The following is a 27,014-nucleotide window of genomic DNA, read 5'->3' on the forward strand; positions in this document are numbered from 1 at the left end:
AACCTTTTTACAGTCTGGATTGATTTTAGTTTGACAGAACATCCAGTGGAAACTCAGTAAACCAAAAGATAATTACGAGGGAGGATTAAGAGGACGAAGAGACCGACAGATGACAGCCTGCTTTAGGATGCACCACCGGTTCATCTCTACTCAGCCATTGATTAGTCTCAGGTACTGCTGTCTTATCTTTTAGTACATGTTGTACTGAAAGATACTTGCTTGTACAAGCTGTGGAGTGCTGCAGCAGTCTGGGCTAATGAGAGAACAGGGAGGGATGGGAGAGCTGACGGGACTGACAGCACATAAGGAGCAAGCCCTTATGATTCCAAAATTGCATTAATCATTAGGGGATTAAAAACGGAACAGAGTAGTGGGGGATTAGTTCAACGACTGTAACTTGTATTATGAGAATCGGTATGAGGGACAGAGATAGAGTGAATTAAGGTCTGGATAAGGGTTTGCGTTTGTCTGTGTGTCTGCTTTTCATGTGTATTTGGCTCTGCAGTGTAGAGTCCAGATACTGCAGAGCCGAGTTGGGGATTAGGTGAGTGAATTTGGCTTGGAGGTGCTTTTGTCTGGTGTGTGTGTGTGTGTGTGTGTGTGTGTGTGTGCGTGTGTGTGTCTTACCATATGGTGGTGTGAATGCCCAGGGACATAATTTTCAAAAAGTTCAATGCCTTCTGAGGCTTTTTATAATTCATATAATAATATATATCCACATTACACACAACAGAAGCGTCTTGTGCTTTCCTCTACACCCACCAGAGACTCGCTGCGCCAATACCCCTTCTTGTCAAAGTGCATGCATTGAAATCTGTATCTCTAGGTGTGCTAGACATGACTTGATTGAACTCTGTCACGGGTCACATGATCTGCGGAGAGGATGCACCAGCCATCAGACCCCCGAGTCTGTGTAGAGATAATGTTTTAGCTTTATTACTCTGAAGTGAAATGAGCCATGTTTACTGCTCCTCCCGAGGCAGCCTACTGCCTTGTGCAGCTCAGCCTCCCCTTCTCTCTCCGTTCAGCTGCCCTCAGGATGCTCTGCAGAAAATATCACTCGTTCACTCCACCCCTTGATGCACATGGGCACATGTACAGTAACTTCAAATGGTATGGGGTACTGCGACCCAAGTGCACAATGTGTTCAAATGTCCCACTTTTTGTGTGAAGTCAAACTAGGCTATCTAGTCTAGCTCCTTGTCCACCACCAATGCCAAAAGGGAGGGGAGTTGGGGGTTGGGGTTAAGTTGTATTTCAACTTATTTGCATCACAATGTCATGTGATCATCCAAAACAGCAGACTTGCGTTAAAATGCTGCATCGATGCATCACTACTAGTGTCCTGGATTGACTTCAGGAGGAGGTGCAGCTTTAATCTTTACAATGAGCGACTTCTTGTTGTCAGGCCATAAATGCATCCATATCCCGCATAGGAATGCATTAGAGGCAAGGATACTTCAAGTGTTGATGAAATGGCAGAGTGCTTTTAATGTAAATTAATTTAACCTTTTATAATGTGTATGTTAACAATATTGTGCATTGAGCTGCATTTTCATGGTCCAATAGCTGTTTATAATGTTCCTTGTTGCCAGAAGGAAATCACAGAGAAAGATGAAAATATGGCAGATATAGCCTAGTGAGTTATGACAGTAAACAGTGTTGACTTTATCCAACCTAATACTTGGTCCAAACTGACACAAACTGCTCATCACCATGATGTACTGTACCAGAGCCGCTGTTACAGGATTTTGTCTGTAAGGGTCAGAGTTCAGGGATCTCCCACATCCTAGTATTGTTTTCGGGGGTTTTCCTGTTCTGTGGGGTGACAAGTGTCCACCGGGTTTTCAATTCCTGTCCTAAACCGTATAGGAGAAACGGTCCGGTGGAGCAGGTGTCCAGTGGAAGGGGCGGGGTCCAGATAATGATGATGTATTGTCTCAAGGTCAGGGCTGTAAAGTCTCTATCATGAATGTACTGTCTGCTGTTTAATGGGCGAGGACCTCCATGACTTCCCATCAGGCCACTGGATTTGTCATACTGAAACTATACTGTAGTAATATACAGAGAAGCATTTGTGAGCTGCCACCGTGTGTACGAATTCAACATGTACAGACGATTAAATGATGACTGTGCTGATGGCATACATGTAAACAGACCAGCCAGAGCTCTAAAACTGCATGATGTGTGTTGTTGGTGGGATTGCTGGATATAATTTACAAGTAGTTTTTCTTTATATCAGCAAGAAGTCATCAGGTCTTACACATAAACTTGCACACAAATACATACACAGATGTATGGATACATACATACTGTATATACTTACATACATACAACTTGATCAATATAGAAATTACTGTTATGAATACTGGTAAAGCCCAGTTGTCTGCAAGTATAGAGCTCAAATTAATAAAGCTTGTGATTCCAGTAGATTTGAGAAGCATAATAATGCTGCTCCATCATCAGTTTAGTGTTCCAGAAAGCCACTGATTAAAAAAAAGTTATTGAATTAACGCATTTGGCATTGATTTTTGCTGTTGCAAAGTCATAGCTGCTGAACATTATTTAGGACAAATTGTACTGGCCTAAATTATAAGGTGGATGTATAAGAATGTTCTTAGGTGTTTATTGCTATAAAATTATGACTGATAAAGTGAAATAGACTTATGTAAAGGCTATTGTCCATTGTACATAACTGAAAAATATCAAAACCTCACACTCAGCCCCTGACCTATTCTTCACCATTGTACATAACTGGAATAGTACGAGGAACAAGAACTCCTTATTGAGCTCAAGTCCACAAGCACAAATCTATTTCTGTCATTCTATCTGCACATATTCTGGTCCTCCAATGATAGGCTGTTTTAAAGCTTTAAAGGCTTTATTTAGCCTTCAAAAAAGGGATTTAAGTTCTCATTTGTATGGTTCCAGCAGAGCGTTTATGATGTGATGATGAGTAGATGTGGAGATTTACCATACTTGAACTGCCCCAGTCCCATTCCCCCTTTCTCTGTCAACCTTTTTGTCTGTGGGTGCCCCTCCCCTCCCAAAAAAAAAAGCAGATGGCTCCATCTCTAAATAGAAACATGTAGAGGAGACACACAGCATGTCTGCCACAGATAATTGCTGCATGCTTAATCAAACAACAACATTAAAGGTTTAACTTGCCCACTTCTAATTAGAGGAGTTGTATATTTTTGGTAGATTGCCCCTACAATCCTACCTGCACTGGGAGTACTTGCTTATGCATAAACTCATGAGCAACGTAATCACAAACACCGACTGAAATGCTAATTTTAATTTCAAACTGAACACCCACAGCTTCAATTAAGCTCTTGCTTTAATGCCTCGATTGCTTTGCTCTCAAACAACAGAGCATGCTAATAGTTAAAAGTTAAGTCCTTTTTCATTCCATAGACCATTGATGTTTATTCATTTTCTTGAACATGTTATATTTGATTTTATGAAAAAGGTCAATTTAGAAAATATTGCTTTGAACATGCTCAATTGAGAGTAACTCTAACAAAGCTGAAACCGGGGCATCCGTATTCAGCTTGCTTTCAGGACTACTGATACAAGACTTAAAACTCCATTCAAGATCTCTGAAAGACAACACAGGTTTGTTAAAACTGAATTGTGGTCTTTGCAATGCAGAGTTAAGTTTCGAGGCAAATACCAAAAATAAAATCTTTAAAAATGGAACAATTGGATCTTGGGATTTTCATATAACTCAAAACAGAGAAGACAAAAAGTAGACCCAACACAAAGCATTAAAGACATGACCAGGATACATTGAATTCATAAATTGTGGCACAAGATAGAGAGTTTCAAAATAGAGTCTAGAGACCTAGACAGGACTCTAGTACTAGTACACTGCTACTATGGAACTGCACATATCTCTGTTTATTTCCTGTCCATAGTCACTGTACCAGCAAAAACAAATAACGTGTTCAGTGACCTGGAAAATAGCAGTTAGTCCATCTCTGTGCTCTCATGTACCGTATAAACATACTGTTAATCACTAATGCTTATGCTAAAAATAAAATGGGTTCAGTTCTATTGACAGTAGTGTTCACACTGAAATTTGTAGGTTCAATTAAAATGACTGTCTGAGCCACGGCCTATAATATACATGTCAGTAGGGTGGGCGGGGTATGAGGGGGTGAGAGCAACTAGAGACACATTTACAGTAGATTAAGGTTATATATTATACTGACACTACAGAGAGAGAGAGAAGTCTCTACTTTTATACATCAATCTCTGAAAGGTGTTCAAAGTGTTTGATTTGTTAGTGGTCTGAACCAACAATCATTCTTTAAAACACTTAAGGTTTATTGCATCAGTGCAGTGTTTTGGTAGTCTTTATCTTGTCTGTGAACAGCAGCAGTATAAGTTTTTAACTTGTTCAATTGGTAGCAAATCAGAGCTGAGACCAGAGTTGATACCACTTATGGATTTCAGAACGCTTTCCTTACGTAATAGTGTGTGTATAATAGTGTACTGATCTTGTTTTGGTGGTGCTCAAAAAGACAAATAATCATCCGTATTTGCAGGCATACATTCACAGCATTCCCCCTCCTCATAGATTGAAAAGAACCACCGAGGGTTTCGGCACTTTAAATAAACCACAGCGAATGAGGGCTCCACTCAAGAAACTGGGAACACTTAGGGAATAATTCTCCAATTGCTCATGGTTTCTCAGAGGGGAGGACACACTTCTGGCGTGTGACCTATTTTTCCAAACTCATCTGTCAAATGCAGTGCTGCAGCTGTTGGTTCAGTGCTCCTTTTTGTGGAAGAGTGTTTTAAAAAGTCCTCCCTGCCATTCATGTAAATCAGTGTCAGATTTTCCTGGGGCTTTTCTCTTGGCTCTCCTGTTTTGTCACTGGGTTCCTCTCTTTGGGAGAACATAATATTGAACAAAAGAAACAGAAAAGAAAACAGGGAACTTAGCTGTAGACATTCCTGAAAGTTAGGACTGATATGTTTTGAAATAGTAAAGTGGTATCTCTCCATGGCTGGTCCTAGTTATGGGACCTCTTGTTTTAGGGTTCTCACAAAAACAGAGCTTAAGCCCTGGGAGCTGGGAGGGAGAGGGAGGCCCCGGGATAAAGGGAAGGGCCGGGACAATGGTTAACCACAGATTGAAGCATGCCGCTCGAGGCTGGGGCCAGGCGGCACGACATCACAGGGAGAGAAAGGCTCCCCTGCACAACATCACTGATTCGGTCGCTAAACACAAATGGCTAGCTTCTCCAGTAGTCAGAGCCTGTATATATCCATGGGAAGGGCTTGGCTGACCAAATTACACCCTCAGCAGCATGGAAACATGGCCTATGTCATTGCTGTGGTTGTGCCATGCAGTTAACAGTCCATCTGTCTGGCAGAGGGTTACCACCATGGACCAGATATGTGTAAAATCCAAGTCAATTTTACATTTGACGTACTTTTTTCTTACAAGCATATTACAGCATGCAGTGACTCATCATTATGATTTAAAGGCTGGTTATTTATGTTTTGTAGATACAGAAACTGGATTAGGAATCATCAATAGGCTAGATTAGTGAATTATTCAGTATGTTACAGATTGGGTATTCCTGTTGGAATTTCTTTAAAATCAAAGAATTTCTAAAGAAACCAAAGAAATGCCTGCCTCCATTTTGTCATCATACAAACAATGCTTGAAGCATTCAGCAAGATCACATGAAAAAAGGCTGAAGTCATGTGACTCTCTCAAAGCTCAGGGATGGAGTCGATGCTATTTAATGTTTAGCTGTGCTGCAATCCTATATTTATGTTATTTAGGTCTACTGCCATTTTAGCCCAGGAACAGCAGTGCAGGAAATAATGTGTTGTCATGATGTGACAGTAAAATTGTCTTGCACATGAAAAAGCTATTATTTTGGATTGTAATGAAGGATGTACATTAAATCCGGGGCTCCCCTTTCCTTTGACAAGTGATACCATACTGTATTCCTCCCATTTACAGTAGCTCTTTTCATCAGGATATCACTTTTTGTTCTGCAAAATAGGCCATTCTTTGTTCTTGAGCAGAGGCAGCATTGCTGCTAATGACAACACTACAAAGTGGAATCAGGTTTCTCTCATGGGTTCCCACTGGCATAGTGGATCTGCAGGCAGCCTGCTAGTGTCAGGTTCCCCTTAAGGAGAAACATTACTCCACTACTTGGACCAAGTGGGGGAGAAAAGTACCTACTCATTAAGATCTGTTTGATTTTATGTCCATGGTGTAGACACACACACACACAGGTTATCTTATCGGCTCGGCAAGGAGCCCCACTGGTCATTCTCATTCTCATCTAGATGCTTTATGCTGCTGCTGATCTGAAGAAATGTCATGAAATGTTTCAGTATTGCCAAAATAACATTATTCTACAATATTCTGTGATTATTCATTGTGGAATCTGGAATTGTAATATAAGGTTACACATGATTATTTGTGCAGATGGGTTACATTATTTTGTTTGGGAATATGTGATTAGCTTATACTGTAACAAACAAAATAAATACTGGATACAGTATTTCTTGTCTTAAAATGCTAAGTTGGTCAAAAAGTTGTATGTATGCCTATAACGTAAAGGTGCTACATGTGGCATTTTAACATCAATAAATCATTACCACATTCATTTAGAGACATTAGTATAATTACGGTAAACAAACAAGACAATTGCTGAAAGGATTGGCAGCCTCTACACTGCATTTAACATTGTGTGTCACCAGGTCAGACTGATGATGGAACGAATGAAAGGTCTATAGAAAAATCACTTTCAAGATGTTTATCCTCAGTCAAGTGAAAGAGAAAATCTTTGAAGAAGCAAAAATCCTCTTTTGCAACAGGAAGCAAGAATGGGAAACGAGGCCTTAACATTTAGAAACACTAGCACTAACAATACCACTGGCTTTAGATAGAGCCTGCCACTTGTCTCCACCATGGTCTCATTTGTTTACGGTAATTATACCAAGGTATCACAATTAATTTTAAATTATATATTAATGTTTTGATCTAAAATGCCAATACAGAAACTTTTCCTCAAGACATGACATGAGTCTGGCGAAGAAAAATAACTCAGCATGTCACGGTATTCCTTTAGGGCAAACTATAATGTGATACTTGTCATAATAATGTGACGCTTTAACATTATTATGACAAGTATGGTTGATTTTGGCCCAGGACATGTTCTGCGCTGTTGTGACAGCAGTATAAACAGTTGACTCATGCCAGTTTTCTTTGTTGTTTTGATGGACAGAGATCCGGAACCAGCTGGTGGAGCAGTTCAAATGCTTGGAGCAACAGTCCGAGTCTCGTATCCAGCTGCTGCAGGACCTGCAGGAGTTCTTCCGCCGTAAGGCGGAGATTCAGCTGGAGTACTCCCGCAGCTTAGAGAAGCTGGCCGAGAGATTCTCCTCCAAGATCCGCAGCTCCAGAGAACACCATCAGTTCAAGTGAGTTCCCCTCCCTGCAGAGTTCACACACATACACACATGCTGTCTGCTTTTGTTTGTTAAACAGAACATATAGATCCACATACATTTGTAGTTGCAGCTGTATGTACACATGTGTATTCTTGAGCACTTGTGTGTGTTATTGGTGTGTAATTACAGTCATTATCATGTTTGCCAGTCCGTAATGTTCCTCATGCTGTTCCATCTACAGTATGTCTCACTGCATCCTCAATCTTCCCACAAATGACTCCAGCTGCATTTCTCATTCTCACTGTACCTACATTGTTGTTAGTCAGAGTTCAGTTCAAATGTATCCTCTGTCCCTTTGTGCCTTCATTATGATCTGAGGGAACGGCCAGGTTACAGGCCTCTGCATGCCAAATGACTGTATCCCCCTCTGATCAGAGGCTGATTCACTGTCATGGAGAGTTGCCAGTCACAGATTTATAACCTGCCTGCAGGACCCGGCCCTGCTGCTGATCACAATGCCTTGTTTGATTACAGTGCAGAACTATGCGGCAAAATACTCCATTATGTTTATGTACCATGGGAATTGCTATTATTACAGTCAAGATCTTTAGGACATCTTCAAAGGTCAGCTAGTCCTGGAATGATAATGAGGACGCACAGTTGATTAGGAAAGAAGCCATGTCACTGTTTATGTTATAAGAGCTAGCAATAATAAGCAAGGGTGGAAGTAAGAAATTATATTCACTTCTGTTATTGCAATTTAGTAGCTATCATGTGTACTTGTCCTTTTTGGAGTATCTTTTGAAGTCACTCATTTAACTTTTACTTTGTTTTGTTTTGAGTGAAGTTATTTTAAATCACATTCATTATAGAGTGCACATTTTGTAGACTCTCCGTAAGCATTGCATCAGAAACTGGCCAGTTGTGAATTGGCAATTGAAACTGCATCAAACCTGCACAAGCATGTGGAGGTAACATTAAGTCAAGCAAATGTAAAATGAAATGCTCAAATTTATCCATGATAGTAGCTTAGTTAGCATTATCCAAAAAGTCATCCATCCAGCTACAGTATTATTGATTTGTGTTTGCCTGGTTGTTGCCTATAGTTCGCTTGCCTCGCTAGCTAGTTGGATAGTTAATAGCAAAAGAAACATAAATGTAGTGATGTTATTGAATAATAGGCATTTTCTTTTATTTTTAATCACAGATTGAAAATAACAATTGAAAATTAGAAAACAACATAATATGCAATATCAACAGTGCATTCATAGAGAGTCAACAATAATCTCCCACAGAAACCTTTTTGGGTGATTGAGAGAAAGACTGAGGGGGTTGATGATGGGTAAGTAAAAATGTATAAGGGAAATATAGAGTCAGGAAGTGAAGAAACAGCGAATAGATAAGGGGAAAGTCAATGAATGTCATCAGAATTAAATCATTTGCAGTTCTGAAAATAGTATGTTAAGTATGTTGGTGAAGAAAAGAGGACGGTCTGTACAAAAACCACTAACACATCCTTAAACTGCTGTGATGATTCACGCAGGGCATGAAATTAATCTCGACCGCTCCCAAAATCACTCGCCTTGGGTGAGCAGGCCAGTTTAGCTGTGCTTTAAGTCCAGAAAAGGGAGCACTTGCCCTGTTGGCGAGTGAGATTCTCATTCCCATGCATGAATCTATACCAATGTTTAGTTACAGTTTAAGTTGAGTTCTAAAACTCAAAACACATATTAAAAAAACACAGAAACAAAATACAAAACTCCACAAATCTCTGGCAAAGGGAAACATTATATTCAAAACCAGGTTATGTCTTATCAAAATTCAATTTTGTCTTCAAATGATACACACACGCCATCATATGACCACATTTTTCTAAGAACCAATTGCACACTGGAACTCAATGGAAAACACTGCTATGAATACTTATCAGTAGGCCTATGCCTCTGTCATTTTCTTTGTTCCACTTAGTACTTACTTATGTATAGCAGTCTGTTGTAAAAGATTATTATCAACCAAAGTGGCCCAGATCTCATCTAGGATGTTTGCTCGCCTTGCTCTTCCTAATCCTCCTCTCAGCTTCACACCTTCCTCTTCCTCTATGCCTCCCTGCAATGTTGCCGTCAATTCATCATTCATCTCCAAAACAGAAGAGCTCACCTGATTTGTAATTGAAGTATTTAGCAACTAATGTTTGTACGTGGGAGTAATCAATGCAGGCAATTAATAATTTCAATTCAGCATTTTGAATAGCGGGGCTTTCCACATGAATACAAGAGATTTTAGTTATGAAGATTGTGCCAAATGCACAGAATTGTGTGTAGTGTTTTGCAAAAAGTCTGATTGAAAAGCAGAAAAATTCTTCTACTTGAGTAAGATATTTTGGTAGTCTTGAGTCTTGACACCCCTGAGCATAATGTGATACAGAGATGTGTGTGTGTGTGTGTGTGTGTGTGTGTGTGTGTATTTACGTGTATATATACGTGCATATTTACATATATGTACTGTATGTAGGAGAGCTGTGTGTTGTCCAGTGTGTGGAGGTCTTGTGGAGTTGGATGGGGAGCTGACTGGGTAATTGAGACCAGCTGTTTTAGAGAAGGCAGGAACACCCTGGCCTCCAACACTTGGCTGACAGCAGACAGGACTCAGGCAGTGGCTTAACCCTTGGACTGTACAGTAGATCTTATCCACACAGAGATGGATAGATCTCAGAGAACTGGAACCAGGAATCAGCTAATCCCCTGACAAATGTCCTAATGTGTGTATATTATCGGCATTTATGCCGCCAAGTTCCTGGTGCACTGCAAACAGCTAGCAGTCAAGAAGTGTCTCAGTGTGGGGTCTTGGTGAATGCAACACACACACACACACACACACACACACACACACACACACACACACACACACACACACACACACACGCATATATACTGTATATGTTGTGGTGATGTGTGAGTTGACAACAATGAGGTGTGACACTTTGATTGCATGCACTTGTTTATGCGGCTGTACTTGCTTCCTCTGAACTGCATTAAGGCAACCAAATAGATGTGCAAAAATGTCCTACCAATTATGTTTGACAGGGTGCTTGTTAAAGATCTGCGCTCTGGGCCCGAGTCAGACTGCGTAAGTTATGAGATACGCATGTTTGAGCTGTTCTTATACAGTGTGCGCACTGATAATTTTGGCATTCCCTTGCCTAGGGAATATTGGCTTCTTTGTCCTTCCCATTGATATAGTGGAAAATTGGGTTTTGGACATTTCTCCTTTGCATGTCTTTGTCCTGCCTTTGAGTACCATGTGCCTTTAATTCAGTTTTGGTTAGTACTACAGCTCACAGAGATTGAATTTGCTACATGCTCTTGGGACCTTAATTGAATGTAAACATGATAGAATTTACTTTACAAAATCTGAAATAATTAACAGTATTTTGCATTTTTGCCTGTAAGAAACCACTGAAATATTTTATGTCAAAAATAAGTTTTATAACAAAAGATGAGTTTCTTAAAGCGACAGGAAACTGAAATGTGTGATTTCTCTAGTTGTCTTGTCATGTGAATGGATTTTTCCCTTTAACCCATCTCAGGTTTTCACTGTGCGGCTCCAGCACAAACGCATGTAATACAGTGTGAAACGCAAGTAAAAAATTGTTTGATTCCAATGTTGTGCTTTACTAGCTAACGTTATAACTGATTTCATCAAGCCAAACTCAAGCACCTATGGCTAGGTAACATCAGCTAAATAATAGTAAATAATGGCACAAAGACCACACCCATCAAGACAACACACCTTGAGGGGAGCATGGATTTCGCATTAGGCATACTTTTTGTAATTCGTCATCCTCTGGTTTGTTCGGTTCGTACATGTAAGACTATTTGCCCTACATGAGCCACTGTTTCAGCAATCACTACTACGAGGATGAAGGATTTACCTGTGTGAATCACAGATCCATTTGCCCAAATAAGGGATTCTGAATAAAACTGAAAATCGGTGCCCTCCCCAGCCTCATTTACAGCTAAGGACACTTCAGCTACTTCTTCAAAAATAGTGTTTCTATCCAGTAAATGACCTTTGTGGTCTTTCAAACCTTGGTGAATGGGATACTCAAATGTGAAATTGGGGGGAAATAAAAGCTATTCAAATCCCCATGGCTTTAATGACAACTGTTTTCTACTCAACTCTCAAAAGCCACTCTAAAATTGTGTTGCTCATTGCATCGAAACTTTGCGTAAAATCTTATGGCGATGTTTGCATCATATACCAGTTGAATGTTCATGGAATGCTGCTTGCGCTAGGCTGCAGGAGAGAGAGGACTGCGATATTCCCACAACTTCACTGGACACTCTATCCGGCTGACGCAGCACCTGTCGCCCGTAGTAACAAGGGAGGCATGTCGGCTGTGTGATCTGACTGCAAATCATCGGCACAGCTCAATGATTGTGGCTCATTTGAATGATTTCCTAGCACCCACCATGCGCCCTGCTAGTGTCCTTTGATGATCCCTTATAAACTCAACTACAGTATATAAACGACAGGACACATCTTGTTGGCTTAGTTGTGGAGAGTTGTCTTTTGTTTATATTTGAATTGCTTTAATTGACTAATCAACAGCACTGCACTGTCTTTCGTGTCCTTCAAGCTTCAGCAGGAGCCCTAGACATATTGCAGGCTTTTGGGTGCGTAAAGAAACGATTGCAGTAAGGGACTTACTTTAAGTCAAAGTCAGAATCCGCGTATCATAATGTGAAGGTGGACATGTTTTGATTTACAGATTCATTGCCTCAGGTGTGCATTCAGGGTGCCTTATTCTATGTATTGTGTACACAGTTATTATTTGCAGTTTGTTTCCTCTTTGTCTGTCATCTGTGACTTATGCCTTTTGAAATAAAACAGCCTGAGCTCTCCTGTCCCCACCACCCTCCAACATTTCTTTGCCATTTCTTTGAGTGAAATCAAAACAGAGCAGTAAAAGAGGGTTGTCCTGGCCAGGACAGACTTCCATATGTGCTTGATCGCAGCCTTTGGCCTGTTGGCTGAACCCTTACGGTGCAAATCAGCTTCATTAGCAAGCTGAATGCCACTGTGATTTACAGCTACTGCAGCTACAGCTACACCGCAGCAGCCCAACCACGGATCAGTTTGTTCTTCCAGTGTACCTACTGTAAGTGTCCACTGTAAAAAAAGAGGGTTACTCAGCTGCTCTGTATTGCAGTCCCTGTGCCAGTGTACCTTCTACTTTCTCTTACTGGTTCACAATACCTTAGAGACAACAGCTAACTCGATTTTAATTATGGAGCAAATGTTTCAGGGTTTATCATGAATGGGATTTATAATGTGCCCCATCAAATTAGAGTGGATTGATAATATCTGTCTGTCAAAAGAAAAAGATACACATAATCAGAAGTAGCACAGCTCCATTAGCAGCTCATGTAATATTGATAGGAAATATAACCTGTCTAGAGGAGATAAGACAGAGCTCGCAATAGTGTCCAAATTAACGTGCGTGCTTTGTGTGCGTGCGTGTGTGTGTCTGTGTGTCTGTGTGTTTGTCAGTCTCTGTGTGTAGTTTTCTTTGCTCTATTTTGAGTGATGTTCTTGCCAGCAATCTCTGTTCATTTCATGGGCAGCGGGCACAGCTTTGAAAAGTAGAAATGGATATTCTGGTGTGTTTCTTTTGTAAATACATGTCCCAGCACTGCACATCAGATGGATGTAGCCTGTGTGTCCCAAATACATTTCCCTCTTAAGAGCATCTGCAAAAAACAGACAACAGAATTGTGACACCACATTTGAATTATATTATGATTAAGAATAAAATCTGCTGCTCTAGAATAGTGTCAGATGCCCTCATGGTGCTCTAGCGCTCTTGTCCCACTTACTGTAACTATATTATTGAACTATGGCTGTTCTCTGGTGGTCTGAGGGAGTCAGAGGGGCCAAAGGTGAAAGGTTAAACTATATCTCCAGGCTTGGTATGTTCACACATAGCAGTCCCCTCTCCCCTGTTGTCAGGCTGACAAGCCCTGCTGGGGGAGGTATGTATGTACAACAGCAACAGACTGGCTGGTCTGCAGTTTGTGTTTCTGATTCTGTTGAACCCTCCTCTCCTCTTCTTTTACACCTCACGGTGCTCTGCTGTGGCCCAGCCCTTTCGTCTGTGCAGCTGCACATTATCAAATGTTGGCAGTGTGTCTCCTCCTAAAAAAAAAAGTGCCTGCTAAATGATGTGCAAATCAGCAATGTAGCATATTGAAACCCTGCTTGAAAGCAGGGGGAAAATGCATTTGAATGGCAAAGCTAGCGGCATGTGCCCACGTGTCCCCTGTCTTTTGATATTGCATTTGGCTCCTTCTTCCTTTTCTTGGCTGTTTCATTGATAAGCAGCAGGCAGCAGTGTGGAGGGGATTAAAGGCCTGCGCAGAGCTGAGTCCTGGTCTGATAAATACACACTTCCTTCTGGAAATCCTGGCTCAGACACATCATAGGCTGTATGTGATTAGATGGTGGCATTCACCATACCATGACTAAAGCATGGGCACTGTTCTATACAATGCTTACTTGTTAAGGGTATACACATTATGGAGACAGCTTGCCATCAGTTCATTACTTGAATCAAAGGATTATTGCAGCATTCTGAAACCATACACTCTCTCTCCCTTCCCCCTCTGTCTGTCTGTTCATCGTCTCATCTCCTCTTCACACTCCTCCTTGTATTCACAGATTATATGTATCTTCTTCATGGAGACAGTGAGACAGTGAAGGAGTGCAGATGTAAAAAACATGGAGTCAGGCAGTGCTCTGATAGATGAGACAGATGTAGTAGGATGGCAGAGAGCTGCCCTCTTCTCCCCTCCTCCCCTCTTCCCCTCTTCCCTCTCCCACTTCTCCAGAGACTCTCACAGCTCATCGTTTGCCTTCTGCATGTTAATGATATCCTGCATACAGGGGGCACAGAGCCCCAGAAAAAACAGCCCCTTTTGAAGCTCTCCAGATTCATTGACCTGCAGGCTGTTGACTGATACTTAGCCATTCACAGGGAATCAGTGAGGGAAAGTGGCTACAGAGTATCTACAGCTGTAGGAAGGACTTTTACTGTGTGCTGCGTTCTGAGGTAGGTCCTTTCTGATAGCAATGGCTCTTGTATATAAACCAGTATAGACTAGGCAGTGGCTCAGTCCCATAAAACAAGGCCAAGAGCTACATTTATTACTGTGTGAAAATACTCCGCTCCCAGAGATGCGGCTGGCACACAGGCCTAATTACCGACCTTCTGCTCCTAATTCCTGTGAAATGAGGACAGCGACTGGGAACGAGAGATGTTGTGTCCTTTGTCTCTCTCCAGGAAGAGTCTTTAACCCTCAGCACTGAGAATTAGGATACCTGGCCGCCATCAGATGGGCTTATTTTTTCTTTAGAGCTGTGCTCAAAATTGTCTTATGGTGCATGTTTTTGCTTAGATTGTCAAATTAAGCACTTAATGCAAAAATAGACAACTTTACGTATTGAATATAAGTAGTTGTGGTCTCGCAGTTCAAATACCACAATGTCTTTAAATTCCATAATTCTTGGTTACCTTCTTGTATTGTCAGTACAGCATGTAGAGTAAATACCCTGGCGCTGTCGTCAACCTGTCTTAATTTTAATAATATATAAGGGAAAAATGATTTTAGTAGCAGTTGAATATTCTATCAGGGACTACAGGTGTAGCAGCGTTTTGTCAAGTGGAGGAGGGCTGTACTTCACCTCAGTGGATAGTGCCTTGTTTGGATGGGAAGCTGGGGAGGATAAAAGGAGGAGGTGGGGAGAAGGGGAGCCTGGTTGTGCTTAGGGACGTGATGAAGCGTCTCTGACCACTTTTAGGGATTAGCAGAGGCTAGAGGTGCGTGTTCCCTCTCCTCCACAAACAGTAGTGAGGAGCTGCGTCCCTCGCAGGCAGATAGGTCAGCCAAGCAGAACTAGTACAGAATGAGGGATGTTGAGACAGTAGAATTAGGCCGTCCCAGAGGAGTGAGGGAGAATACGGTCTGTGTCGGGTCTTCTATTGTTAGACAAAACCTAAACCCTTCCCTGTCCTTTGCATACTCCGTCAGAGATGGTTCACCGCATTTCTATACCAAACAAATGTTCAATTTAATCACTTCATTATTACAACAGACTTCTTGATTGCAAGACTGAAATGTGGCATGATTTAATTGGCGAATTTCCTCAACTCTTTGAAATTACTATTATGTTTCTGTAATTCCAAAGTAATTGGCTTGCCTTTCAGACAAAGTACATCTCAGGACAGCATTCTCAGTCTCACATTAAAGAGCCAGGCCCATTAATACATAGACGGACTCAGTTTACTGTACATGCCATCCCATCTTCTGCCCCATGTTATAAACATCCTAAATGAACAAGCATACACCAGAGCCACAACATGCCTTTATGGCCTATTAGCTGTATGTGCTGGTGTTTGTGTGCTGCTAGCCTGGTGCAAGTGTGTTGAGGGGCAGAGTTAAGTGAAGGAATAATGGGGATAGCACTCTGGAGTAGCTAGATATCAACTTCATTAGATGTGATTAGCATTATGGAAGCTCTCTGAAGGGGGATTCTTTGATGTTGGTGCTGCTCATCCCTTTTTCTCTGCTCAACAGTGAAACCCTATCCCCTACCCTGCACTCTTTCTCTCTCTCTTTCTCTATCATTTCCCTCTCTCTCTCTTTCTCTCTCATTTCCCTCTCTCTCTTTGTCTCTTGAGTTAGTTGATTGATTAATGTTGAGATAGGATCCAGACAAGGGTAAGGGTTTGAAGGGTGTGTGTGTGTGTGTGTGTGTGTGTGTGTGTTTCTGTGCACCAGGCCCTGTATCTTTGTAAGTCTGCGTGAAAGCACCCGAGGCGGAGGCAGTTTAAACTGATTAGGCAGCAATCAGGGCCCATGACTCTCTGGATCATTATGGTCACCAGCATTAAGGATTTAACCGATTGATGCCCTACTAGACCATAGGATTGTTTGGGGGTGCGGTGGGGGGGCAGAGAGCAAATAATAGAATGAGGGAGGGAAAAACATGCACTTAGGCAGGAATGAATAAAGGGGAGAGGTAGTGAGGAAATAATAGGAAGAGACAGAATACTGTGGTATCTAATGCCACAACAGGTTTGTCTCGTTTACCAAGCCCCAGGATAATGTCAGTAGCTGTATTGTTTACTTTGAGCAAACATTAACTTCAAATACCTTCATTTTTAATCAAACAACATTATTACTGACTCACTACATTATTATTACCAACACACTACCTAGAGAGCAATCTTTGGCCAAAAAATAGGCAATGCTGTGACTCACTTGCTTTCAATAATCATCCAGTTATAGAAAAAAAGAGAGGATTTCAGTATGAAAATCATAAGCGAGTGATGAATAAAAAGTTGATTAGCAACTTTGATTTGTTCTGAGAGACATTCTAACAGTCCTCTACCCCTCCTGTTTTTTTCTAGGAAAGACCAGCACCTGTTGTCCTCAGTCAACTGCTGGTACCTGGTCCTGAACCAGACAAGGCGCGAGAGCCGCGACCATGCCACCCTCAACGACATCTACACCAACAATGTCATTGTCCGCTTGGCCCAGATCAGCGAGGACGTCATCCGCCTCTTCAAAAAGGTCTGTCAGACTATCATCCTTCCCTCTGTGTTTACCCACTCTCTTATCACCAGTGCACAAGCGGTCAGAGGACTGGAAAGATACAAAGACCAAGCGATTTATGTAAAGCTTTCATTTGCTGAGTAAAGCGTTGCCAGCTCTCAGTGATCTTAGTCGTAAACAACACCGGGCCTCATTGTCTTGCCTTGTGGTCAGTATAGTTTCCCAACATTTTGCAGCCACAAGATACAAGTTGCAGTTATTGAAATGAAAGCAGCTTGCCTACCTCTTGGCCTTAGCTTGGCCTTAGCATGCAAATTGATGGTAGTATTTTTGAGCTCACTCTCTCTATGTCTCAGGACACATGGAGTTAGTAGAAAGTGTTAGGGCAGCATGAGCTCCATCTGGCCTGTGGAGCTGTAGCGGTAGCAGGGGGAAAAGTGGAGCTGAGAACCCCCTGGCCCAAGGCCCTACAGCCCCCACCAGTGTGAGCAGCATTTGGCCCGCTGTCAGCACATAGCAGAGATGATTGAGGTCTTACCCAAACACCAGCACCCTGTTTTCACCTGGCAGGCCTTCCTGTAGGTGAGCTCCACACTGCCAGCCCGACTACATTCAGACATTACTCTGTGTGTGTGTGTATGTGTGTGTGTGTGTGTGTGTGTGAACAAGCGTACACGCTGTGTGTGTCTGTGTGAAACAGAGCCGGATCTGAAAACACAGCAACACTCCGTCCTTTTTTTAGTCAGGTGCCCTCCTGTAGCTTTTTCTATGGTTGAAAGTATGAATGAAAGGCCAACTTTCAAATACAGTGAAGAAATATTGCTGTTGAAACCTAACCAAGTGTAATATTGTTAAAGATAGCTGGTAAAAATTCTGTGCCTTTTGGAGGGATCATGGCTCATTTATCCTGATGGTATGAAGCTGTGTGTACATAAATTTGCACCCGCTCTGACCCTGTGAACCAGCACTGGTTTCCTAGGTTGCCTGTCTGGTATGCTAATAATTGATTTGAAGGAGCTGTGGGAAGGTCTTTTCCATGTTTTACAGGTGCATTGCGAGTGTCATGTCACTGCTGGTGAAGGGCTATGTTCAGAATTAGAATAAGATAAATGGCCTAAACAGTGCAGTTACAGTAGGGGCAGCACAGTGGCTTCACAGCAAGAAGGTCCTGGGTTTGACTCCCTGTGTGTGTGTGGAGCTTGCATGTTCTCCCCAATTTCCTCCCACAGTCCAAACACATGCAAGCCAGGTGGAAATGTCCCATAGCTGTGAATGTGAGTGTTTGTCCGTACGATGGACTGGTGATCTGTCCAGGATCAGTTTCCCTGTCTTCTGCCCAATGTATGCTGGGATAGGCTTCACCCCCCTGTGATTCTGAATAGGAAGAAGTGGGTAACGACAATGAATGAATGAATTACAGTTGGTGCAAATGTGACCCTGACTTACTCCCTCCTCACTGTCACAGAGGGAAAATTTTAAGACGGTATTTTCACAGCCATTGCTACAGACAATATGACCTGTCACACCCCAGTTCTTACTGTCGGTTGCATCAGAGTGTTCGCTCCCTGGTTAACCCCCCCCCGCTCCCCCTGAGCCTCTGCAGTATATTCTGCAGTCTGTCTGACATCGGAGGCAGTGATGCATACAGATGCCATTCACCAGCTGCTAGAGCCCTCTGAGGTTTTCCCCATTTATCACATTCAGTCAAATGCTCATTTGAATAGGACTTAATGCCTGGGCTGCAGATACATATTTATGACAAAGTAAAAACAAGGAATGGTTTCTGCATTTCCACTCTTCTTTTTCTGGGCACATTTTATAATCTGGTCAGGGAAGAATTGCAAATCTGTCGGAGCAAGCCCCTGCTCTTGTTTTATGAGTTTCTCCCTCCTTGATAACTTTGCTTACTTCTGAGTCATCATTAGCATGTAGTTTCAAGCTCTGTTATTATGGTTGGGAAGGGTGTGGGCAAATATGTTTGCTTTCATCTAATAATCCCTCTATGAGCAGGGGGTGGGTGTGGTTTGAGTCTTTAGTGTGTGTGTGTGTGTGTGTGTGTGTTTGAGTTCAGAGATTACTCTTGGTCTGTTTGGGTGCAGTGAGGTTTGTTTTGAGCAGACCTGCTGTTCCATGCTGTATTGATCTGACAGAAAATAATACTTCTCATAATGATTAATGTGCAAAATGACCACTGTGGGAAGTGGTATTATAAATCCTTTACAAACATCAGACCAGGGAGGCCAGGCTCAATACAGCAGTAAACACCAAGAGGCAGTATAATAACATGCACTGTTATGGTGTAGAATTTGGGGAGTGGAAATTGTTTAATGTAATGTTAAGTATTTAAGACTTTTTAGTAATAGCAAATATTAACAGATTGATAAACTGATTGTAATGTGCCGGATAGCTCAGCCAGTTTCATGTAACATGCTTATGATTATGCAAGATGGTTTTTGTGTTACCGTCCCTCAGAAATATAAATTTCCTGTACGTCTGTAGAGTTAGAAAAGGTGTTGTTTCCATTCTTTGACGGTATCACACCTTTCACACGGAGGCATGCTGTGGGTACATTCTCACACCCCTGTTGCTTCAGTCTGCAAATAGATATGTTTCTGCCACACTTAGAGCCACTGTGTCTGTGTAGGTTCATTTGAGTCATCCAGGTAGTAAGATGTTTCTAAAAAGTAAAGACAAAGTTCAGTTCACTTCAAGTTCCCTCCAGTCCAGGCGTGTTCCCATGTTTTTGATCACACTGCAAGTTGCATTAGTCTAGAACGATGTAAGGAGAATGAACCGTCCTTCTTCATTCAGTGTCTATCACTGGCACTTTCTTTAATAAAATTCCAAACAAAGCAGAGGAAATTGGTGACAAAGAAGGATGACGGCCTTTGCAATCTTTTCACTATTAAGATGAAATATGAAACTGGAAACAGGACTTGTTGTTCACCTTGATATATTATTGATTTTATCTGTCTTTATAGAGCATGGTGAAACATCAATAAACAGTGTTATTCTTTGTCAGAGGATATCACACATTCACTCCACTCTGTAACGCGCATTCACACACACACACACGCACACGTACACACACACACACACACACACACACCGATAAGTGATGAAAAGGAGGCTTTGCAAACCCAAGCACTAAATATAACCTACGTGTAATCGCAGGAAATGAAAAGTGCATGTGGTACAGCTCATATCTTCTCTACCTGTGTCTGAATATATTCACTATTCAAATTCAGGTAGAGGAAAGGTGCAGTAAAGCTGCCATAGGAAAGAAGGTTTAATTCATATTTTATTTGGATTATGCAGAATTGTTCATAACACATATGTGGTAATTCACCGCACTGCAATTGCCTTTACAATTTTGATTCAGCTAACAGGTTTTAGGAAGCAGCATCCTCGCTTCTCGTCAATCTTTCCCTCATGCTTGCTGTTTAATGTTTGGTTGGAAGGAAGAGTTAGAGGGAGGGAGGGAGGGAGGGAGGGAGAGGGAGTGGGTGGGCTTTTGGTCGTGGGTTTTATTGAATTCTAACATCATTCTCTAAATTGGCTTATGACACCTTTAAGTGGTTCAATTAACAAAACGTAACGCCATGCTCAGTCAGTATTTCTCCCCCCAGTCCACTATATGTTTACGTAAGCCTGTGTATTGTTTGCTGTATTGGACTTGCAGTCACATTGAGAGGCTTCTAACCCTTACTTTGTGAGTTAGTTGCAGTGTCAGCATCATTGTACTGTATGTTTATCATGGACTGTGTCTGCTTTGACAGGTCGTTGCTGAAGGCTCATAGATTACCTGTTTTCTCACCCCTGTTCTCTCGGCTTGCTTGTGTTTCAGAGCAAGGACATTGGGATCCAGATGCACGAGGAGCTGGTGAAGGTGACAAATGAACTCTACACTGTAAGTAAAACGTAGCCTCTGCTACGAATCGATCCCTCACACCTTTATCCCATCCCACTCACCCAAGCCTCTTTTCTCCTCTCTTTGTCTCACAGACACTTTATTTCATGGTCTTTCCCTCTTCCTCTCTCCTGCTGTATTTTTCTTTCTATTTTGTTAATTCTCAAATATTGTACACCCTCTTTCTTTCTCTCATGCTTTCTTTTTAGCCTGTCGGAGAGGCAGGGAATCGATTCAGGCTTTGAGGGAAGGTTTCTTTCGTTTGAGTAATTTGACTTTGGCCAAAAACAAATTCAGGTCCCAAGACTTATGGCCATTCTGGCTATGTGGAAAACCAGGTCCAGAGGGCTGGGTCAGTTTAATTCTGTCCTAATGACAGGACTACAGCCCACCTTAATGCAAAAGTGGAGCATGCTTACTATAGATTAGAGGTCAACCAGGATGCGATAAGATGTGTTCGTCCAGAGTACTGGCACTGTCTCTCACTTTCTGACAAATTTTCAGAAGTTTTCATTTGTTTTTCTTGTTTTGTTATGGGGACAAGGCTATATAGTATCATTCTGGCCTGGTTTTGAATTATTTAGGTGTGCATCTGAATGATCGTTCAATAAAGGGAATAATTCATTTCATTTCTCTTTCATGCCCTTTTCTCTTTTGTTTTGCTTGCTCTCCCAAAACGTTCACTCTCTAAATCCCGCCTGCTTCTCCTTGCTGCAGAGGCAGACTGTTGTGTCTGTGTTTAGTACAGATGGTGATGATGATGATAAGGGCGATTGTTATGATGAAATGGAACATTGCATTTCTCTCCAAGTCGGCCAGTTTCTGAGCTCAAATCACTTCCACATTGAACGGAGCTGTGGTGGCAGTGGCTGGGCCCACAGCCTGTCTGCCTATCTATCTATCTATCTATCTATCTGTCTATCTGTCTATCTGTCTGTCTATCTGTCTATCTGTCTATCTATCTATCTCTATCTCTATCTCTCTCTCTCTCTCTCTCTCTCTCTCTCTCTCTCTCTCTGTGCTGGTGCTGCACTGTCACAAAGATGACTTGGAAGCTTGGTGGCACAGACTGGACGAGCTCCAGGCAACTTCAGCAATCTTCTGCCCCCTGAAGAGAAATAAAAGAGGAGGCAGAGCAGCCTTGTATGACTTATTCATCCGTGCAATATGATGAGAGACAAACTACCAAAGGGCATCGCTGGTATCTCCCTCTGATCGTGCCATCTGTCCATTTGGACAGCGCAACAGAATAGTGTTACGGGGAGCGTATGATAACCAGCAATGCCTATATGTTAATTAGATTCATACTCATTTTCAAAAGATACTTTTATTGGTCAAATACTTGTAAAGACTGCAGGTTTAACCAAGGCTTGTACACACTATACACTTCACCATGACTCTCTACAATTATAAGTGAGAATGCGATTGTTTTCCCTCTCCAGCGGCTTGTGCCTGCTAGCCTTTCCCTGTTTGGGGTCACTGTTAGAGGAGTTTAGAAAACACCGGGGAACAGATCATCATCCTAAACCTCTAACAGTGTGAAACAACCAGACATCACTGCTGAACAGGATGCTGTATGATAATGGGAAGAAGCTATCTGATATGGTCCCTCTTCTCCTGCTCCACTTGGCCTCAGCTGTGGTCAGGCTCAAAACCTCAGCTACCACTTACCTTACAGCAAATACATATTCTGTGCAGTCCCACTATGCATTGTGGTGATGAAGTATAGTCTTTACTGAATACGAGAAGAGAGGAAGATTCTGGGAGTTGTGTGAAAATTCACAGCTAAGGTGCAAAATGTATAGGTGCAATAATACACATTTGAGTTCCTTGTATTACAGTAATTCGCCTCTCGGCACCCATTGCACACCTCACCGTCCTAATGAGGTTTTCATGGGAGTTTTTTCTGGTCCTCAGTTGTGTGTGTGTGGGGGGTTGTTTTCATTTATCATTTTGAAACTGTAACAGTGATTAAGGGCTATACAAATAAACTTGACTTGACTTGATGTGACATGATTAGTAGAAAAGGATTTTCCCAAGTGCTGTAAACCATGACAAATCTTGATAGTGTGCAGGCGTAGAGTAGCAAAGTGTCTCATCCCTGACTGACTGACTTGAATTTGCCTCTAGATGACTCTAGAGAGGTTGCAATAGTGCTGTGGAGAAAAAAAAACACTCAATATCACTTTTGTCATCACCACACCCTTGTTAGGAATTTATTCCTCTGTACAGAAAAATCGAAATCAATAGTGTGGTAACACGGCTGTTGCCTTGTGGTATTTTATAAGAATTTTTATTGGCTGCCAACCAAACAAATTTTGTTGAAAGAAAACTGTGAAATCACATTTGGTTCCCTGGCTGCACAGTGAGAGGTAAGGAGAGAGATTTAAGGCTGTGGGGTAAAACTATTGTTCAAACATTGTTTAAATATACTGCTGCCACTGCTGCTGCAGAAGTATTAGTGTGAGAGTGAAGATCCTGCTGTCTGTGGCTTGAATTATTAGTCCTAAACCTGAAATGAAAAATAGGAGCAAAGACCTGAATGTCTAAATTGTCAGAGAGTTACTTCCTCACTTGGCTTTCACACAGCAGCCTTGTGAAATGAAATAGAAGTTAAGTAGGTTCGTTGAGAAAACTCCCTCATGATAGAGGCTATTTGTTTAATGAAGGCACCAGGCTGTGCTGCTGCTAAGTCTGTCATAACAAATTACACAACACCATGGTTTCCTGGATTATGAACTACCTCTCAGACAGGCTGCAGTCTCGGAGCAGTGTGTCGGACATGCTGCAGAGTAATGGGGGGGCGCCACACGGGACTGTACTGTCACCTTTCTTGTTCTCCAGAAGTTCTCTGATGACTCCTCTGTTGTGGGATGCATCAGTGAGGGCAGTGTGAGTACAGGAGTCATGTGGTGTGAGGAGAACCATCTGCTGCTCTACATCAATACGATGAAGAAGACACCACTCAGGGTGAGGAGGTGGAGATGGTGCAGTCCTACCTGATGGTTCAACAAACTGGACTGTCCTGATACTGTACAAGAGAGGACAGAGTAGACTGTTCTTGAAGAGACTCGGGTCTTTCACTGTAAGTAACAGACTGCTCTACATGTTCTGGCAGCCAGCAGACTGTTTTTTTTGTTGATGCTGGGTGTCTGGAGAGTCTGGACAGTCTGGAGGCAGTAGCAGAGGGGAGAATGGAGACTAAACTGAACTCTATCCTAGACAACACCCACCACCCCCTCCACCTCATCCCCCCAAAGGTGCAACACAGAGAATCTTAGGTGCTCTTTTGTGCCGACAGCCAGCAGACAGTACAACGCTTCCTGCCCAAATAGCCTCAGCCAGCTAGGAGGGTGTTGAAGCACGGCCCTTGCACTGTCTATACAAACTATCCTGGATTGCTTTTTGCTTTCCTACCTTCTGAACTAGATCCAACATTTGCTGCACTGTTCGGTCCCTGTTTGGACATGAAAAGGAAACCTCAAAATAGTTCAGCTGTTGCAAAAAAAACTTAGCTGTAACCGGACTCATTTTGTTGTTTTTGCTCCAGTTATATTTTTCCATAATATCATTACAAGCCCCTTTTTGCTCATTGCAGAATTGTATTAAGGGTCAAAAAGTGCATTTTGGGAATACTAAGATTACAGTAATATTGAATAGAAGCATCTACTAAGCATAACTGTGCATGTGATGCATTGTGGGGAAAATAAACAATCATTTTACTGTTGGGTTTCTTTCTGGAGTTAAATAGCCATAAGCTGTTGTCAGAGAGGACTCAGCTAGACACACACATCTCCTGTAGACACAGCTGAAGCTCAGTCTTCCTGCAAATTACTTTGGGTTTTTAGCTGCAGGTCCTGTAGTCATATGGTTCAAAGTTGGCTGGAATCTAGTGAGTTTTCAGGGAGGGTTTGAAAGAAATGCTTTGGCAGCCTGGGGAGGAACAGTGTGTTAGCCTAGTTTCTCTCTCACTGGAGTAACTACTTCCACCGTCAGCTTTGTCACTACCAGAATAGACTAGTGTTTCTTTATTTTTTTTCTTTGAAGTATTTGCCTCATAGCTTTTTGTCACCGTTATTCTTGTTGTTCCAGGAGCTGCAGTGGAGGAATAGAATTTATTATAGCACAGGGCGGGGGATAAATAGAAGCTGTTCAAGTGGCGGCACTCGCAAATATTACTATCACAGAGAAGGAGGTCAGTGGAAATAGTCAGGATTGTGGTTTCAAGTTGATGTCACCCTGACCCTTTGGCAACCATGTGATTTTCTCGAGTAGTTTTCCTAGAGATAAAAGGAACCATACTGCTTAAGTGCAGTGCCAAGTGCGCCTTACTTACTTAACTACAGGAAACAAGGAGAAAGAAACAAATAAATTGCTATTTATGTTGACTGTCTAACATCCTGAGGTGTTCATAGACGATTTTTAAATGCTCTCAGGGCTCCAAAAATGTGAGACATTTAAGATGCAGCTCACATCTGGACTTCCCTTTACGAGGCTTAAGAGTGGCCGGACCCCGCAGGGGAGAGACTTGAACCCTTCTCTCACTTGGGCATCTGGGACGAGTTAAGAAAGACGCAGGGAGCTGCTGTCTCATCTAACAAGTCCTGTGTAGGTCTTCTGTCACTAGAGTCTTGTCATCACCACGGGGGGGTGGGGAAGTCAGCGTCTGACTAGAGCGAGATCGGAGCGGAGAGGTAAATGCGGAGAGCACAGAGAACAATTCTGTCACTCTGTCGCACAAAAGGGCTGGAAATGAACAAGCCTAAGGTGATGAACGGTTCGCTCGGTGTAGAAGCCAGCAGTGTCAGGGTGAGGAGGGGAGGAGGGGAGGGGGGGTGGGCTGCAGATTTGACAAGTATGGCCCCAGATGAGCAAAACCACTCACAGCCCCAGGCCCTTTCATTCAATTAGCCCACTGAAAACATCATTCAACTGGCGGTGACCTCAGTGTTTTGTTGATGCTGCCATATTGACTTCCAAATCAGTGTTCCGCTATAACCACAGACTATACAACAAGCAACCACGAAAAAGCAAACGTCTCACCTGACTTTGGAGGAAAAGGAAAGATATTTTAAAAAGACAGAAGTCCTTGAAAGAGGCGACCCTTCCTCGCTGCCTCCAACATGGCTGACACCACTAAAGTCTGCCAGTGTAATCCCAGATCTGTCCTTTCATGATGCGTCCATATATCTTATTCACGACCCGTCTCCGTGTTCCAGTGAAACCCTCGAGGTCCATTCACACCTAGACGGATAACTATAAAGATAACTATAAACTTTAATGATACAGTGTTGCTCAAGCATTCACACTACAACAATATTGTTTTATTTCAGCGCCGAGTATTCAGAGATGATGACTTTACAGACATTATATTTACTTACAATGATTTAAATCTTTTTATAGTTATAGTTATCTTTATCATTATCATTCTAGAAGTGAATGGGCCTTAAAGGCGTACAAAACTACCAATGCATTTCGGTATTTCACTTCAGGGTGGGTGAAGAGAAAAAAGTTGATAACGTTATGTTTATAAATTGTTGTTACTGTCATGTCTCTTTATCAGTGGGTAAACAATGAAATATCACCCCCTCTATCCAGACACGATTATTACAACCAGCAGCACAACATTTGACAGCCATTTTAATTGGTACTCACTAAGTAAAGTGCATTATTTAATAGTGATGGTAGGCACATTCTCTCACTAACTGCACATTTGCTTTGGGAGTCAATTCGGGAGTCAGTATGGTGGCGTCAACAGAACAGTGATGTCACTACAAGTCATATATGTGTGTGTTGTGTGTGTGTAGGTGTGGGTGTGGATGCATGTGTGTTTATGGGTGGGTGTGTGGCTGTATATGGGCATATATGAGCACAAGAGCGCATGTGTCTTTGTGGTATGGTTTTTGGGCTTGGGCCAGAAAAGAAGCTAATTAAAATTTCCATATGACAACAGCAAGGATAACATTATTCCAGTCTCACATCAAGTAGATTGTAGACTGTTGTGAGTCTCTGTGAGAGATCCACCGTGTTTTCTGAGTCAGGTTTTGTTTGCC

At 42.1% G+C, this 27,014-nt stretch overlaps 1 protein-coding gene across 1 annotated transcript in view; it reads left to right on the plus strand.

The window, feature by feature from the left end:
• The window catches only part of srgap3 (SLIT-ROBO Rho GTPase activating protein 3), a 60,683-nt gene that overhangs the window by 9,489 nt on the left and 24,180 nt on the right, over window positions 1-27,014 (plus strand). Inside the window, exons 2-4 of the mRNA XM_071925948.2 lie at window positions 7,269-7,464; window positions 16,907-17,069; window positions 20,899-20,961. Coding sequence (XP_071782049.1) covers window positions 7,269-7,464; window positions 16,907-17,069; window positions 20,899-20,961 — 422 coding nt within the window. The remainder of the gene's footprint in view (window positions 1-7,268; window positions 7,465-16,906; window positions 17,070-20,898; window positions 20,962-27,014) is intronic.

Source organism: Centroberyx gerrardi, chromosome 5 (genome assembly GCF_048128805.1).
Source record: "Centroberyx gerrardi isolate f3 chromosome 5, fCenGer3.hap1.cur.20231027, whole genome shotgun sequence".
Lineage (NCBI taxonomy): Eukaryota > Metazoa > Chordata > Actinopteri > Beryciformes > Berycidae > Centroberyx > Centroberyx gerrardi.